This window comes from Pleurodeles waltl, chromosome 6 (genome assembly GCF_031143425.1).
Source record: "Pleurodeles waltl isolate 20211129_DDA chromosome 6, aPleWal1.hap1.20221129, whole genome shotgun sequence".
NCBI classification, from domain to species: Eukaryota; Metazoa; Chordata; class Amphibia; order Caudata; family Salamandridae; genus Pleurodeles; species Pleurodeles waltl.
The window spans coordinates 1,509,310,106-1,509,325,108 of NC_090445.1; the positions used below are offsets into that span (position 1 = coordinate 1,509,310,106).

Genomic DNA, 15,003 nt, shown 5'->3' on the forward strand with positions numbered 1-15,003 from the left:
GGCAATATGATTGGTTCAAGTTGAGTTTGGGTCTATTTTACAAAACGACTATGATAGGTTATTCTATTGAGGCCTAGTCCATGTATTGTGTACATACATTTTCAGGCCTAGTTTTTATATTCCACCAGGGACTCCCATCTCGATGGCGGGGAAGTATTCAAGCGTGTGAATCCATGAAAGCGTCCGATACTGGAGATCTACAGTTACAGGTAAGTAATTTATTTAATCTGCTGCAGTTTACTATCAATTTACTGTCATCACACCTGACTCCCAATCAGATCCTCCCTGTCATCGGAGCTGTTCTGGACACAGCGCAGTTTCGGGCTTACCTTCCCGATCAGAGAGTCCAGGATATTCCTCTATGATACCGATGTTTCAGCCTTTGTTCCCGGATTTCGGTGAGAATGACTCTGAGGCTGCTCGGCCTCATGGCCTCCTGCATCCTGCTGTGGACACACGCCACCTGGCATATGCAGGCTCTGCAGTTCCAGTGGGTGCAGTATCAGGGAAATCTCTCCGACATGGTCCAGATTTCAGCTGTCACTGCAAAGGACCTGTAGCGATGGCTAAAGAACCGCAATTGAGTCAGAGGCAGACCCCGCTCCCTTCCCCAACCAGATTTCACAGTAGTGACAGATGTGTCACTCCTGGGATGGGGCAGCCACCTGGGAGAGGTGGAGATCACTGGAGGAATCTGGACTCCACATAAGTATGTTCGAGGTCTATGCGATCCTACTGGCATTGAAAGCCTTACTACCCTCCATCAAGGAAGGCTGGTGCAGGTGTTCATGGACAACACAACCGCCATGTGGTACTGCAACAAACAGGGCGGGGTAGGGTCGTGGACTCTGTCAGGAGGCCCTGCATCTCTGGACATGGCTGGAGCAGCAGGGCTTTTCCCTGGTGATTTAACACCTGGCAGGTTCTCTGTATGCCAGAGTGGATGAACTCGGCCGTCGATGCCTAGCTGATTATGAATGGCGTCTCCATCTGAAGGTGGTGCAAGGTCTCTTTCAGCAGTGAGGAGAGCCCTGGTTAGATCTGTTTGCCTGTGCCGAGAACGCACAATGTCAGCAGTTTTGCACGCTGGAGTTTCGAAGGCAGCTCTTGCTCTGAGATGCTTTTCACCTTGAGTGGAGCTCAGGCCTCCTGTGTACTCATTTCCACCCATATTATTCCTGCCCAGAGTTCTCACAAAGATCAGGAATGACTGGGCCAAGGTCATCCTTGTGGCTCAGGCCTGGGCACGGAGAGACTGGTAACCCGAGCTTCTCAAGATGAGCATCAATGCTCCAATCAGGCTGCCCATTTGGGAGGATCTTCCGTCGCAGCAGCAAGCAAGGGTCCGCCACCAAAACCTGTTGGCACTCTGCCTTCTTGCGTGGAGTTTGAATGGTGACAGTTGACAGCATCCTACCTTCCTCCCAAAGTCTGCAGTGTTATTCTGGCAGCCAGGCATCCTTCTACCAAGTTGGTATACATCTGCTGTTGGAAGACATTTTTATGATATTTTACAGAACAGTCTATTCACCCTGTTTCTGATTTCCTTTTTGATGTTCTTCTTTTTAATCTTGCCCAGCAGGGCTCTGCTCTAGGCACTCTAAAGGGTTACCTTCCTCCTCTGTCAGCCTTCTTGCGGCTGTCTGACCAACCCTCTTTATTTAAGTCTCCTATTGTAAATACGTTTTTCAAGGGTCTTGCACATACATTCCCCTTTTATTATGCATCAGTGGAATCTTAATTTTGTTCTCACATTCTTGATGTGTGCTTCTTTTGAACATAACAGTCCTTGCTGCTCACCATCAAAACAGCCTTTCTCGTGGCAATACCATCTACCCGGAGTATGAGTGAGCAGCAGGCTTAGTCATCTAAGTCTCATTTTGTGACTGTTTTGTACTAAGGCATCTTTCCTGCCGAAAATGGTAACACCTGTCCATGTGGGCCAGTGAGCCACCTTGCCCACTTTTCTACGCTCCTCCACATCCCTCAAAAGAAGCGAAGCAACTCCACCATCTGGACCCAAAAAGAGCATTGTCGTTCCACCTTGACCACACACAAGAGTTCAGAGTGGACTACCAACTCTTTGTCAGGTATGTTAGTGCGAAGAAAGGTCGGGCGGTGCAGAAACGAACCATCTATACAGAGGGTGGAGCTTTTTGAGTTGACTTTGCTGCCACTCGAGTAGATTTTCTACTTGAGTGGCAGCTTCCTGATAAGGAGTGGGCACCTCCTGCAACCTCCTGTGTCAGAGAAATCTCACCAGGTGCCCTCATAGTGACCGAGAATTGCGCTAGTGTATGCCAATCTCCCTCACAAACTTACAAATATCAAGCCGCACGCAAGAAAACCTCTGCCCTGAGGCTGTTGGCAGAATTTGCCCAGAACTCCAGAATTTGCCATGGGCCAAAAATTTGCCATATCCACCTGCGGAGCGGAATATATTGCCCACTCCTAATGCAATCTAAAAATTAATCCAGCTCAATATGTGATATAGCAGCTCTTGAATCATAGCCCTATTGGTACCAGGTCATTAGCAGTACTCCACGTTAAATGATTCAATTATCAAGAGTTTAATGAAATGGCAGTGATATAGTTTTGTTTTTAGGGTGGGATTCAAAGTGTTCCCACATTAGTCGTCCTAGGCTGACAGTGATTTGTAATATCTGAAGGTGCATTTTTGCAGAAGGTTCACATTGACCGATTATATGTTTTTGCTGGGTTGTAGTTTTGAGCCAGGTTGTTCTAATACTAGCCAGGAATAGGGGCCTACATTGGGCTCCATATTTGTCACTGGCTACCTCAGCTGGATGCTGTGGGAGGTTGCAAGAAAGAATGGCATGTGAGACTGGAAAAGGTACGTTCCCCCTTAAACTCCCATATAATTCAGTTACACGAAGAGTGGTAAAATGAACATTCTGTAAGTGTTGGCCATGTTGCATGCACTTGGTGGAGGAGGATTAAACAGTAAGCAAATTAATGCTACCAGCCTCCCTCCCTGACCCTCCAGTGAAGGTGAGAAAACCTGGGCAAGAAGCAGTCATTTACCCCAAATCAGTTTACAAGTAGAGGATGATGATGAATGCTGGGCTTCTGCTGTGACTCAGATTCTACACCACTGGTGTGCTTCTCCTTCCTACATTCCTTATGTTTAGGAAATCAGGAAAGTACTTGAGAGAATCTGAATGGTGAACCATTGTAACTACCTCATTCCATATGGCAATATGTTTAATTTCAGTGACAGTTTAACTGATGGCTCCTCCTAACATTTTAAATACTTCCCTTGTAGACAAGATTGGGTTTAATATAATTTAGAACAGCAGTTCACCTTATGCAGAGTTCTAATGAGGAGAAACCTCTAAAAGCAGTACAATGTCAGGCAATCCTCTCCACATCAAGTAGTAAATACCATCAGAGAAGTAGGACAAGAAAATGGAATCATTTAGCCTCGTGAAGACGTGTTCGTACTCTGGCTGCCTCTTAAGTCTTGTTCAAACTATTGCCTGGTGCTAATGCTAGTGATGTAGACGGACACTGTTGATTCGGTGCTAACTGCCCTATTTACTCTATTTTTCTTTTATTTGAAGAGCTGAGCTGTGGCAGATCGAAATTGAGCAGGGCAAATTTGAAAACCTGCGTGAGAAACTACGAGAAGAGGAGACAGCACTGGAGCAGCTTCGCATAGAAGAGGCCGAACAGCGCCTGCACAAAAAAGAGAGCGCTGATCGCCTGGAGCGACGTAGGCAGCAATCAGACGCAAAGTGAGTGTGAGATGGGTTCATGTTAATTTTATTTTGAGCTGTCTAACACCCAATAGGTTTTCCAGTGCTGTTTGCTGTGGTAACATTGAGAATGTGTTGACATCCTTGTGGGATTATGTTGCACTATTAAGCTGGAAGATTATTGGTGGTTTCTGAAACTTCTGCAGGTTGATTTCAGATTCAAGGAGCATCCTATCCACTTTTATTTCTGTATTTCATGAGGATTTCACTAAGGAATGAAGTTTATAGATGGCCTAATGGCATTTATCTTGGACTGTTGAACTGTGCATACATCCAATACTAGCCTTATTGGCCAAACCGAAACCCCTCCCATACGTGCGAGAGACTCCCAGCTCTGTCCAGCCATTCTCAGCCCATACATTCAAGGCCCTTTACACATCCCTTCCCATTTTTCCCACCAAATGCGAGGGAAGACTTTGTTGGAGTATTAGCTGCCGCAGTTTTATTACATCATATCAAGATGCCACATTACATGGCACATCAACATCACAACTAGTGGTCATAAATACATTCCATGTATATTCACTGCACGTCTCTAAGCTTTTGTGAATACTCATCGGAATGGTTCTCTAGCTGCTTGCAGCCAGTGGTCATGCACAGCGTCCTCTACAATGGCTGTCAGGTACCCAGCGTTTGGTGGCTAATAAGATCACCCTCCCCTTGCTACCAGTTTCGTTGGGTGGCCACCCAGGCCATGCCCGGGCTCCAAGTGCTGTGTCCTCCTGCTGCTGACCATTTGGTGACCCCCCGTCTGCTCCCCATGTCCCTACCGTGAGGTATCCCAAGGACCCTGTTGGAGCATGCCCCCTTTTTGACTATTGTGCTTCTGGCCGTCTGTGCCTGCTTCCTTCACGCTGCCTGTGAATCCCAACCACATGCAGCTCCCCCTTTGCGTCCTAAGAAAAACCTACTATGTTCTGCAAAAAAAGTCCATGCCCCCTCCCGTCTAGTGTACGCATTCTGCCTTGTAATACCCAGGTGTCCTGAGGTTGATGAAACCGTGTCTCATGAAGCCCTAGGAGTTTGCCCTGCATACCTTAGCCATAATCAGCCTCCTCCTTGATCTCGCCACTGCCCCATGGTCCCTAGCCCCTCTCCATTCTGGTCTGATCTCTGACCACAATATGGCACAACAGCCGTACTACCGCTGTGAGCCCCGACATAAATGTCGCTAGCAAATCCTTCCGCCCCAGGCAGGCTAAGTTGTTACTCCCTGAATGCACCACCACAGCATCTGACTTTTCTTTCTACAACAGGGTGCTATTTAAGGCAGGAAGCAGCAGGGCCCACCTCATGCCTGGCCTTCCTAACCAAGTCACCAATGTGTTCCTGGGCCGCAATCCTCTGTAGTGCCGCCTCCCAACGTTGTGCTCGCGTGATGTACGAGTGGCCTACCAGCTATATTCTGTGCCTGCTGCTAGAGAGACCTGCCATGAAAAGTAATGAAATGACTTAGGGACCCATGGACCGGCTAGAATGTTTGAAAGCACCTAATTCTCAGTGATCTATCCTCTTTATACGGTCTTAGCTTAGCTCACCGGCTGCTGTGGTAGTAGCAGCACCTATTCGAAACAAGTGAGACCAGACTTGCTCAGGCAGAGCCCCACCTTGGCAAGGGTCATCTTGAGGACTGCTATGAACTCAAATCCACTGTGTTAGGACCCATCCTGAAGCCGGAACAGCCATACACCTTTCTGCACCCCTGTAGTAGTGTAGGTCCTCAAGTTACAAACCGGGCAATGTGTATGGTCTTCTATGCAGTCCAACCGAGAATATTTCCCTTTCCCCTCCTCTGATCCATCTTTGACCGTCGCAAATGAAGGATCATGTAGTTGCTACCCAGGTGTAAATCCTCCCATTGAAGTCAGGCAGACCCGGGATCAGCTCTGCAGGGTTGACCGTCTCCCTGATCCAATACGACCTGAAGAATACCAGTGTAAACTCTGCCTTAAACATGATGTGCTCACAACCCGATATGCATATTCCGGGCTGCATCGATTCCCTTTGTCTTGCATCGGATAATCCAGGGGGCTAACTCTGGTCTTGGCGCCTGGATTGCAACCTGCCCCACTCTTTCATGGCTGCCTTGCAGTATAATGAGTTTGCCGGATCTGGTCCTGACACTAGCTTGATATAATATGAAATTTCACTGAGGTGTGGCTGCGCCCAAGAATTGGTCCTGCCTGACTTGAAAGCCCAGTGTATAAACTTGCCCAACCCGTGCGTGATGGTGGCTCCCTGAAAGACTTCCCAGCACTTTTGATATCGTGCTGCTATTTTGGGGGGTAACATGTTGTCCACCAGCATCATCATGTCAGGTTACGCTAAGCCCCACAGTATCTCGGCCACCAGGGTCATGAGAGGGTCCGTGTGAGGCACCAGCTCCCTGAATTGCTGCCACTGAAAACGAGATATCACATCAGATACAAAGTTCTCTCATCCTGGAATATGCCTAGCCCTCACTGCAATGTTATCTTTGAGTTGACATCTGCCGAGTAGCGTGCTGCCCCAGGTTCATTGCCTGGACCACCGCATGGTTATCTGACCATAATGTGATTTGCCTGTTTACTAGCCTGCCCCTCCACATGGTGAATTCAACTATGATGGAGAAGAGTTCCAGCAGGGTTATATTTTTGGTTGTCCAGTTAGTGTGCCAGGCACTGTACCAGTGGGCTACTGTCCAGGCAGAGACCCAAACTGCTCCAAACCCTTCGCCCCCGGCTGCATCAGTAAATAGCTCCAGTTGTTTTGCTGACACCCAGGGTTCCTCCCATATGAGTGTACCGTTAAAGTCGCCCAGGAAGCGCAGCCATTGATCCAAGTCCTCCCTGACCCCTTGTGTGAATGACACCCTGTGGTGTTTTTCTGTCAGACCACTACATAGCAATGGCAGCCTCCTGGCAAATGACCTTCCAATTGGGATTACCCTGTTCGCAAAGTTGAGTTTGCCAAGGAGCTGCTGCAGCTTGTCTAGTGTTGCTGCCTCCTTAGTCAGCAGTGAACTGATGGCCTAACTCAGCTCGCACACCTTGGGCTGGGGGAGCCTGCACACATCTTCGACCATGTCCAGATCTGTTCCCAGGAAAGATAAGCGCATTGTTGGGTCCTCAGTTTTCTCTCCTGCCAAAGGCACCCCAAGGTTTTCTGCCATTGCCATGAAGGCATGCAGCAGCCCCTCGCCCTCCATGGTGCCTGCCCTCCCAATGAATTGAAAGTTGTCTAAGTAATGTGTGGACCAGCCTTTCCCACCTTTCTCCTGTTGCACCTATTCTAGGAAGGAACTGTAGGTTTCAAAGTGCGCACAGGAATTGGCATAACCCATTGGTAGGCATTTATTGTAGTAGAAAGCACCATCCAAATGAAAACCCAATAGGTGATAACTATCCAGGTGCACTGGAAGGAGGCAGAAAGCAGACCTCATTGTCTGTCTCTGCTAGCAGCGCACCTTTCCCTGCTGCCTTTAAGCGATCTGCAGTGTCATCCACTGTTGCGTTTGAAACTGAGCAGCTGCCAGGATCAAGACTGTCCGTTCGCTGATTCCCTTTGCTGGTATGACAGGTGGTGGATTAGCCTTAACTTGCCCTCTTCCTTCTTTGGAAACACCCATAAGGGTAATACTATGAAATTGTCCATTGGTGGCTCTGGGGAAGGGCCTGCTACCTTTCCTAACTAGAGTTATTTCGCCACTGTCTGCCTGGCCACTGCTTGGCCCTCACTGATTTTAGGTTTTTGCAATGGCAGAATGCCTGGGGCCCTCTCTATTGCCCTTCCTTCTTTATAGGGTAACCACTGAGTGGTCTTAATAGCTGCCCTATGTGAATGGGGTTGAAAGTGATGCGTTGGGTACTTGTGACGACCCTAACCCCTTCAGGCTGCATCTTGTCTGTGTTAGCTTCTGCTGCTGGAATCTTTCCCCTCAGCTGCCCATTCACCTTTCTGCATTTGACTGCCGGGTGTGCCCCCCATAATTGCTGCAGCTGTGCCGGGACATGTAGACCTGGCCCTATTTGCCATATTTTCAGAATGCTGTTGCTCAGGACTTGCCCTCCTTACTCCCAGAATGGGCCCTTGCCCCGTCGTGCAAACCTATGCTCGCTTCCATTCACGCCATCTCTGGCAGCCACCATGTAGTTAGTGCAACCCTCCACATCCTGTTGAACCCACTCAGTGATCAGCCAGGTCTGCATCTTTTCTCAAAACCTTCATTGTAATGGAGCCATGCGTCGCATTGATATTTTAGCTGCACAGTATTCACTCTCTACTAGTAGAGGAAAAGCGCTGACATGCCCTCTGGGAATTTCTCTACAAACAAACAGGCCAAGGTCCGGAATACATTCAGTCAATTCTCTGTGGACCTCTCTATCCTTGGACTGCGCTTGTCTCTAATAGGGTGTATATATCAATGAATTATTTCCTCCAAATTCTTTCTTTAAATGCCAGAGGAATAAGGCTGGCAAGGCCAGTTTCTCTTGCTGTTAGGCGGGGTGGTCACCAGGAAATGGTCTGATTTACTTGTGCGCTGGCTTTCCTCCTCCTCTACTTTGTACCGTCCCACCAGCCTAAGCTTTCATGGGGTCAGACCCTCCCGTGGGGCCTTGTCCTTTTCTGCCTAACACCTATTCTCCTTAGCACGCGTATTTGCCTCAGCTTGGTCCTCCACGGGTTTCTGCACCTTGTTTACGGTTGCTAGCCCCAACCTGGACTCTACTCCCTCCTGCATGGGCTCATTTTGTGCCTGCTCTGTGAGTGCCCCCCCCCCCTTGCAACATGGGGCTGCCAGGGCATCATGGCAGGCCAATGCAATGGTAGGAAAAGTGGGTGGAAGGGGGTCACTGCTACCAGCCTAGTCCATCATAGTCTTTTAATGATAGGTGATAGTGAGTGTGTTTGCTGAAACTAGGGGCCCCCTTCCTCGAATCATGATTTCTTGACTGAACTGCACCTGATTGAGTGCGCTTTGCACCCCGGGGAGTCCTGTTGCATGGAATTTACTACCCCTTCTTATGTACCAAGGTTTGCTATGTTCTTGTTAGCCACACCTGCGCTGTGCTGCCCGCCCTCGTCAGCCGCACCTGTGTCTCCTTCTCTTGTGCTGCAGGTTGTTCCTCCCCTGGTCCAGAGGCCGCCACCATCGAGGCTCCTGAAGTCCCATCGTGCTCACTGTCACCATCCTCCTTGCTGGCATGAGACCAGACTTCCACCTCTGGGAAAGCCGGCTGATCGTCACTCCTTTGTTCTGCATGCTGGCGTGGTTCTGTGTTAGCTCACTGCTCCTTCACAGCACACTTTCTGGCCCCGTGACGCCAGGCCCATGTAGCTTTCGCAGGGGCTGCCATTCGCGCTACAAGTGCCCTATGCCCGTGGCCCATGCGGCGAGTACCAGACTCCTTGGCTTGCGATCTTCACAAAGTTGGTGCAGTCCCTCTTTTGGCTCTTTTAGCTCCTGACTTGTCTCCTCCAGCTAGTCCCTGCATCTCCTCCTTCTCCCAGCTTCTTCCTTGCTTGGCTAAAATATCCCTTGCTCCCTTCACTAGTTATACTAGGCCAGCATCCAGTTCAGGCCCTGAGCTGTCTGTCTTTTGGATACCAAAGTGCTTTCTTCATCAATCCTAAATCTGGTGGGGCATTTCCTTTCCCTGCCCTGGCCTGTGTACCACTTCCCTTGCTCCATTGTCTTGCTCTTGAGGCATTAATGCAGTCCTTGAAGTTGGCCTGTCTACCCACGCACTGATGTGGACTTACTGCGACATGGACCCTTCAACACTTCTATTATTTGGACTACCTCCGTGATTGGTCAAAGATCTCTCATGTACCATATGTCGCCTCACAGCTGGATCCAGCAGCTTACCTGCTGTCGTTGGGCACTCAGCTCGCTCTGCCTGCAGCCCTCCATAAGTGTGCCCTAATGCTTCCAATTTTCTAGTCTGAAATGGCATGTGTGCGAGAGGGAGAATGGAGGGGATTGCCGTTGTGCAGATTCACAGTCCCAATTGCCCCGGGTGCCTGAAGTTGCTTCCGGTGTCTGCCGTGTGCAGCACATATTTTGGAAACAGGCACTCTGGCGGACCGTGCAGGCGACGGCATGCCCTGTGCCGTGGACAGGTCTCAGCACATTCAGCAGCCCGATGCAGCTGTTCAGTACCCCTGGGGATGTTCTTCCTCGAAGCATGCTCTTCCGCCGGTCCAGACTTGTTCTCCGGCAAGGCCTCCTACTTCGGCGACACACAGTGCTTACTCTGCGATTAGGTTGTTCCAGACAATCCTCCCCAAAACAATTTTTCTGACGCCGGCTCACAAAGCTGCAATGCAATCCATAATATGGGAGTGCCGTCCTGCACTCTCCCTTTTGACTTTGCTCTTGTTAGCGCCTCTGTCCTTATTTGGTCTTTTATAATTTTATCTATAATGGGACGCGTTTGAGGTTTGACGGACCTTTTGAATTCGCTTAGAGTGATTCCACCATAAGTCATAGATTCTCTAAAATTACAAAATCTGAATCAATATACATGATCAAATACTTTCGAATCAATAATCTTTACACACCAGGACCAATATGGCCATGAATAACCACACCTTTTACTAGAGTTTAAATGTTTTTTTCCCCCTAGATTAATAATGCTAATATCACATAGATTAGTATCAAACCCAAATGATTAACATACATGAATAAAACCGGTTGACCAAATCTTCTAAAGAATCTCAGTTTAACTAAAACATTTGCCACTATGCGTTCAAGAGTTACAGTACAAATTAATAACAAAAGTAACTGCACAATAGAAATGACATACATCTAGATTCAACAGATGAACAATATCTATTACAATTGGTTAACATTTCAATGGCTCCCTAACTAACCTGATTAGAATAGCATGTTTGGACTTTATGCAAAACAATTTAGTCAAAGTTAATTTGGAAAACGTCTAACTATGGCTCTATCAAAATAGCGGATGGTACCTGGAAACAAGGAACAAAGCCTACAACAAGAAAAACATCATATTTTTATACCTCTACTTGAATAGATCAGCAAGTTGTGATTCTCTTCGTCAATTGGACATCCGTGTGGTCAGCTTCAGCAGTGGGCAGTGAAGGGGAATGGCTCAGGCACGGGGGACTCTAAGCTATCTGAACCATTTAAGAATCAATTTCTAAGGGGTCAGCCCACACCATTAACAATTAAGCAGTGAAGTTAAAGTTAGAAATAAAGTCAGCTCCTCAAACAGTACCACTATGGAGAAAATCAGAATAGAAAAGAGTTAATTCTCCTCTGTGCAGTCGGGCTAAATTAGACTTTTCTAAAGAACTTCCCACATTGTCATTGGTCTGAAATTGGTACGTTTGCAGTTAATCCAATAGAAGTTAAAATCCAAATCTAAAATATAAATAAACTGTCTTTCACACGTCGATGATTGGCTCCTCTTCACCTGTTCTCATCGTCAGGCTCGTCAGGTATCTTTATTTGTTGCAATCCGTACTCCAGTCAGCGCATCTATTGTTGGTTCCTGGGAACATCGCTGTCTTGCACAACGAACTTTACAAAGTTGCAATGCCTAATACAAGACATTCTAGCAAGCAGTTCTCATGAGAAAGCTAAAGACATCTGCTAAACGTTTGGTCAACACAGTGTGAACAATAAAAGTAATAGTTTCTCTGGACTTACATTCCCATGACTATATTAAACATTGCAGCTTAATATGAGGTTGTGCAGACTAGGCCCAAACCTCGCTAACTTAAGTACTAAGGTCAATAAACAAATACATAGCATGAAATCATTAATGTGACACCCTACTGCAATTTTCTCTACACGTGCTTCAACTAATTAATAAAATGCATTCTCTAAAAGCATTATGTATTTAATGACGGCCACTCAAGTGGGTACATTTTCCAAGTCGCACATAATTTTCTCTGTTCGCCTAATTCTATGCAACCTCTTAACCCACAGTAAATAAAGTCATTAGTAATAAATTCAACTTTCACAATCCGTCCTCTGATGACTAAATATGTCATCACACCGTGCATCATTCCATACAAATTTTTCTTCATCTAAAATTTGCATTCTCTAATTTTTTTATTCTTCTCCCATTTTTCGAATTTTCTCGAAAGTACTTTTCCAGTTGAATTTCTTCCCTCCTCTGATTGTTTTTCGATTTCCTAATTTTAATCAAATGATACAATTTTTAAATTCCCTATGTTCCACTTATACAAATCAAAATAATCAATATTATCTGTATTATTTTCAAAATGATCCCTTTCCCTAGGTTGCCCAGCCAATTTCCCACAGAAGCAAAACCTTTGCTAACCTTTTCGTAAACTCCAGGTTCTTTCAACTCTTTCAAATCAGCGCTATCCTTAGTCAGGTTGTTAATAAGGCCTCTATTGTCTTCACTATTGTTGGGTATAAATGTGCAACAATGTTGCAAGTTCAGCATTTTACAAACTCCGCCTTCCTTTGCTGAAAGGATGGCTAACGCAAGGCGGTTCTGAAGAGTCATAGATCTTACCGCAGCCATTTCTGTATCCATTAGGATCATGGCGCCTGAAAACCTAGTCAGCATGTTATCCACAATAGTAGACAACTTTCAAATTTTCACAGAATTCAGAATACCTCCCACTGAAGGAATCATTGCTCCGAAATATCTCCAACTATGTCTGAATAAGATTCTCGCTTTTGTCTATCATGATGTAATTGTCAGTTTGGGTACCTTATACAGGTTCTCAAGCTGATAAATCTTTGGGAAAACCATCCCCAAGTAACATGCTATACCATCCTCTTGGAAAACGGTAATACGCATTTGGTCCACAGATGTAATAAACTCCTGGAATTGCTCTCTCTTGTCCATTTAACATACAAGTCCATTTACTCCGAAACAAAAACACATGTCTACATTCACTCGTTCCCACAAACAATTTGTCAGTTCTAGATTTAAGTCTATATACACAACGTTTCCCTACGTGCTGTGCATCTAAACTAATTTCCCTTCCGTCTTTATTTCGCTGAATGCATGATCATTTCTAAATGTCCTTTTCTCTAAGCCCTTCCCTAACTTCTCCTTTAATGCCTTTGTCCTATCATCAGTCTCATCTAAGAAACTCTTTTCTGTAGGTGTAAGCAAGCATGTGTGGTTGTTCCTGAGAGCCTAAACTGTGCCAAATGTCAATGTAGGTTCCAAGAATACTCTCACTAATTCTATATTATTTTCATTAGCTACTCTACTCAGGTACTTAATTATAGGAACAAACGAGAACACTAAGTCATGATTTGAATAAAAATACTGAATTTATTCTTGGTTATAGAATCTTGTTATTAAAAGACTACAACTTATTCCATAAGTAAGAGGCAAACTATGGTAAGGAATTCCTTCCTCCACTGATGAAGGTATCTGCGTGCACACATAACATTCTCTCGCATTCATCGTCTCAATATACTCAAGCAATAGGCAATAGAAAACATTAAAATAAAGATCCCCTTGTATGCTATGTACGTGCAAGTATTTCTCATCTATCATAAACTTATCTAATTCTGTGAGTGTAGTAGTTGTCTGTAAAGCAGAGGTATGGTTGGCTACAATCTCGTCAAGAAAAACCATACTTACAATCAGTACCAAACACCCTATCATGCACACATTTGCCAAACCAATACCTATATATTTACCGCACCTATGGTTTCTAACCTGCAGGTTTTGGTTGTTCATGATCAGTTAAGGATCAGAAAGTGGAAGAGAAAAACTATAGCCATGCAGCAAAAATGAAAAAAAAAATCTTCAATCTTCTTCAGAAGTTATTTACAGCTTTCAGTCTTTCTTCCACAACCTTTTGTCAAAAATAGGTAGCTTGTCAAAATTGGCAATTGGTCAAAATCAGTTTAGCATCTTGTCAAATCAGGTTATTTCAAAAATCTCTTCTGGTTACTTTCAATTATCTCTTTTTCTCTTTTCTTAGTTTCCCAACTTTACAAAGTTCAGTTCATTGATCTTCTTCACGTTAACAAAATATTGGCCTGGGATCTCTTGATCAGAACAAAAAGACAAAAATTCACTCTGCCATTTACTTGTCATTGCATACGCCTAATCAGGACCTGCGTACCTTCTATTTGCAATTCACTTTCTTTTCAGTCTTTGATCTCCATTTAATTATCCATCACTCAGATCTTCTTTTCTTGTTGTGTCTATTTCTTTTTCAGTTGTCACTGTAATTGCTTCTTCCCTCTTGGCTTGTAATTTTGGCTACTTATCTCCTTTCAGTGGACCTTTTGTTAATGCTCTTTTCAATGTTGGATTTGTAACTTCTCTCTGTTCTGCAGGATTTTCTTTTGATGTACCTGCGACTGGTTCAGGAGGATTTTGGCTTTGATCCACCTCAACTCCTTTCACTTCGGGTCTGTCGTTTGCTCGGTTTGTCCTTCAAGACTGTCTGCTTCTGGGAGACACACATCTGACTATACTCTCCTGCTACCTCAGTTGAGGTTGTTTCACTGTCACTCTCCTGTAAGTCTTCCACTTTGTCTCTCACAGGAGTGTTTGACCGTTTTCGGTCTGCTCAGATTCTCCCGCTCCCTTCTCCGATTCTGGAGTTGGTCTGGAAGTTGTTGGTACTCTCAACAACTCTTCTTCATCATCCAAAGGACAAGGTACTGTATGAGTATCGCTGGCCTGGATCCAGTTCGGAACTCCAGCGCACTTCACAGCTGTAGTAGTAACTAGTACTACTTGGTATGCGCCTTTCCACCGAGGCTCCAAGCAAGACTTCCTCACGTGTTTTCTGATCACAAACCAATCTCCAGCCCTCAGGTTGTGGCTTTGATCTTGAGATGGCTGCAATGTGGTAGCTTCCACCTGATGAGAGAAAGAGCAAACCACATCAGCCAGACCCTTTCAGTAATCCAACGCCATATCATATGTTATGTTTTCAAGAGCATTCACAGGAACGGCTGGTAATCTCATTGTTCTGCCCATGAGGATTTCATGTGGCTACCGTCCAGTTTTTCTGTCGGGTGTGTTTTTCATACTCATGAGAACTAACAGCAGTTCGTCTGGCCATTTCAGATTCATGGACGCACACACTTTGCAGTTTTTGACTTAAAGGTACCATTCATTTGCTCAACAAGTCCTGAGGCTTCAGGGCAGTAGCTACAATGCAACTTCTGCTCAATGTTTAAAGCTGAACATAGCAACTTAATTACGTCATTGTTGAAGTGACTTCCTCTATCTGATTCTAAAGAGATCGGAAA

At 45.7% G+C, this 15,003-nt stretch overlaps 1 protein-coding gene across 2 annotated transcripts in view; it reads left to right on the plus strand.

The window, feature by feature from the left end:
• Nucleotides 1-15,003, plus strand: part of CFAP74 (cilia and flagella associated protein 74) — a 978,701-nt gene that overhangs the window by 132,138 nt on the left and 831,560 nt on the right. For both annotated transcript variants that reach the window (XM_069241006.1, XM_069241005.1), the window contains exon 8: nt 3,585-3,758. In XM_069241006.1, coding sequence (XP_069097107.1) covers nt 3,585-3,758 — 174 coding nt within the window. The remainder of the gene's footprint in view (nt 1-3,584; nt 3,759-15,003) is intronic.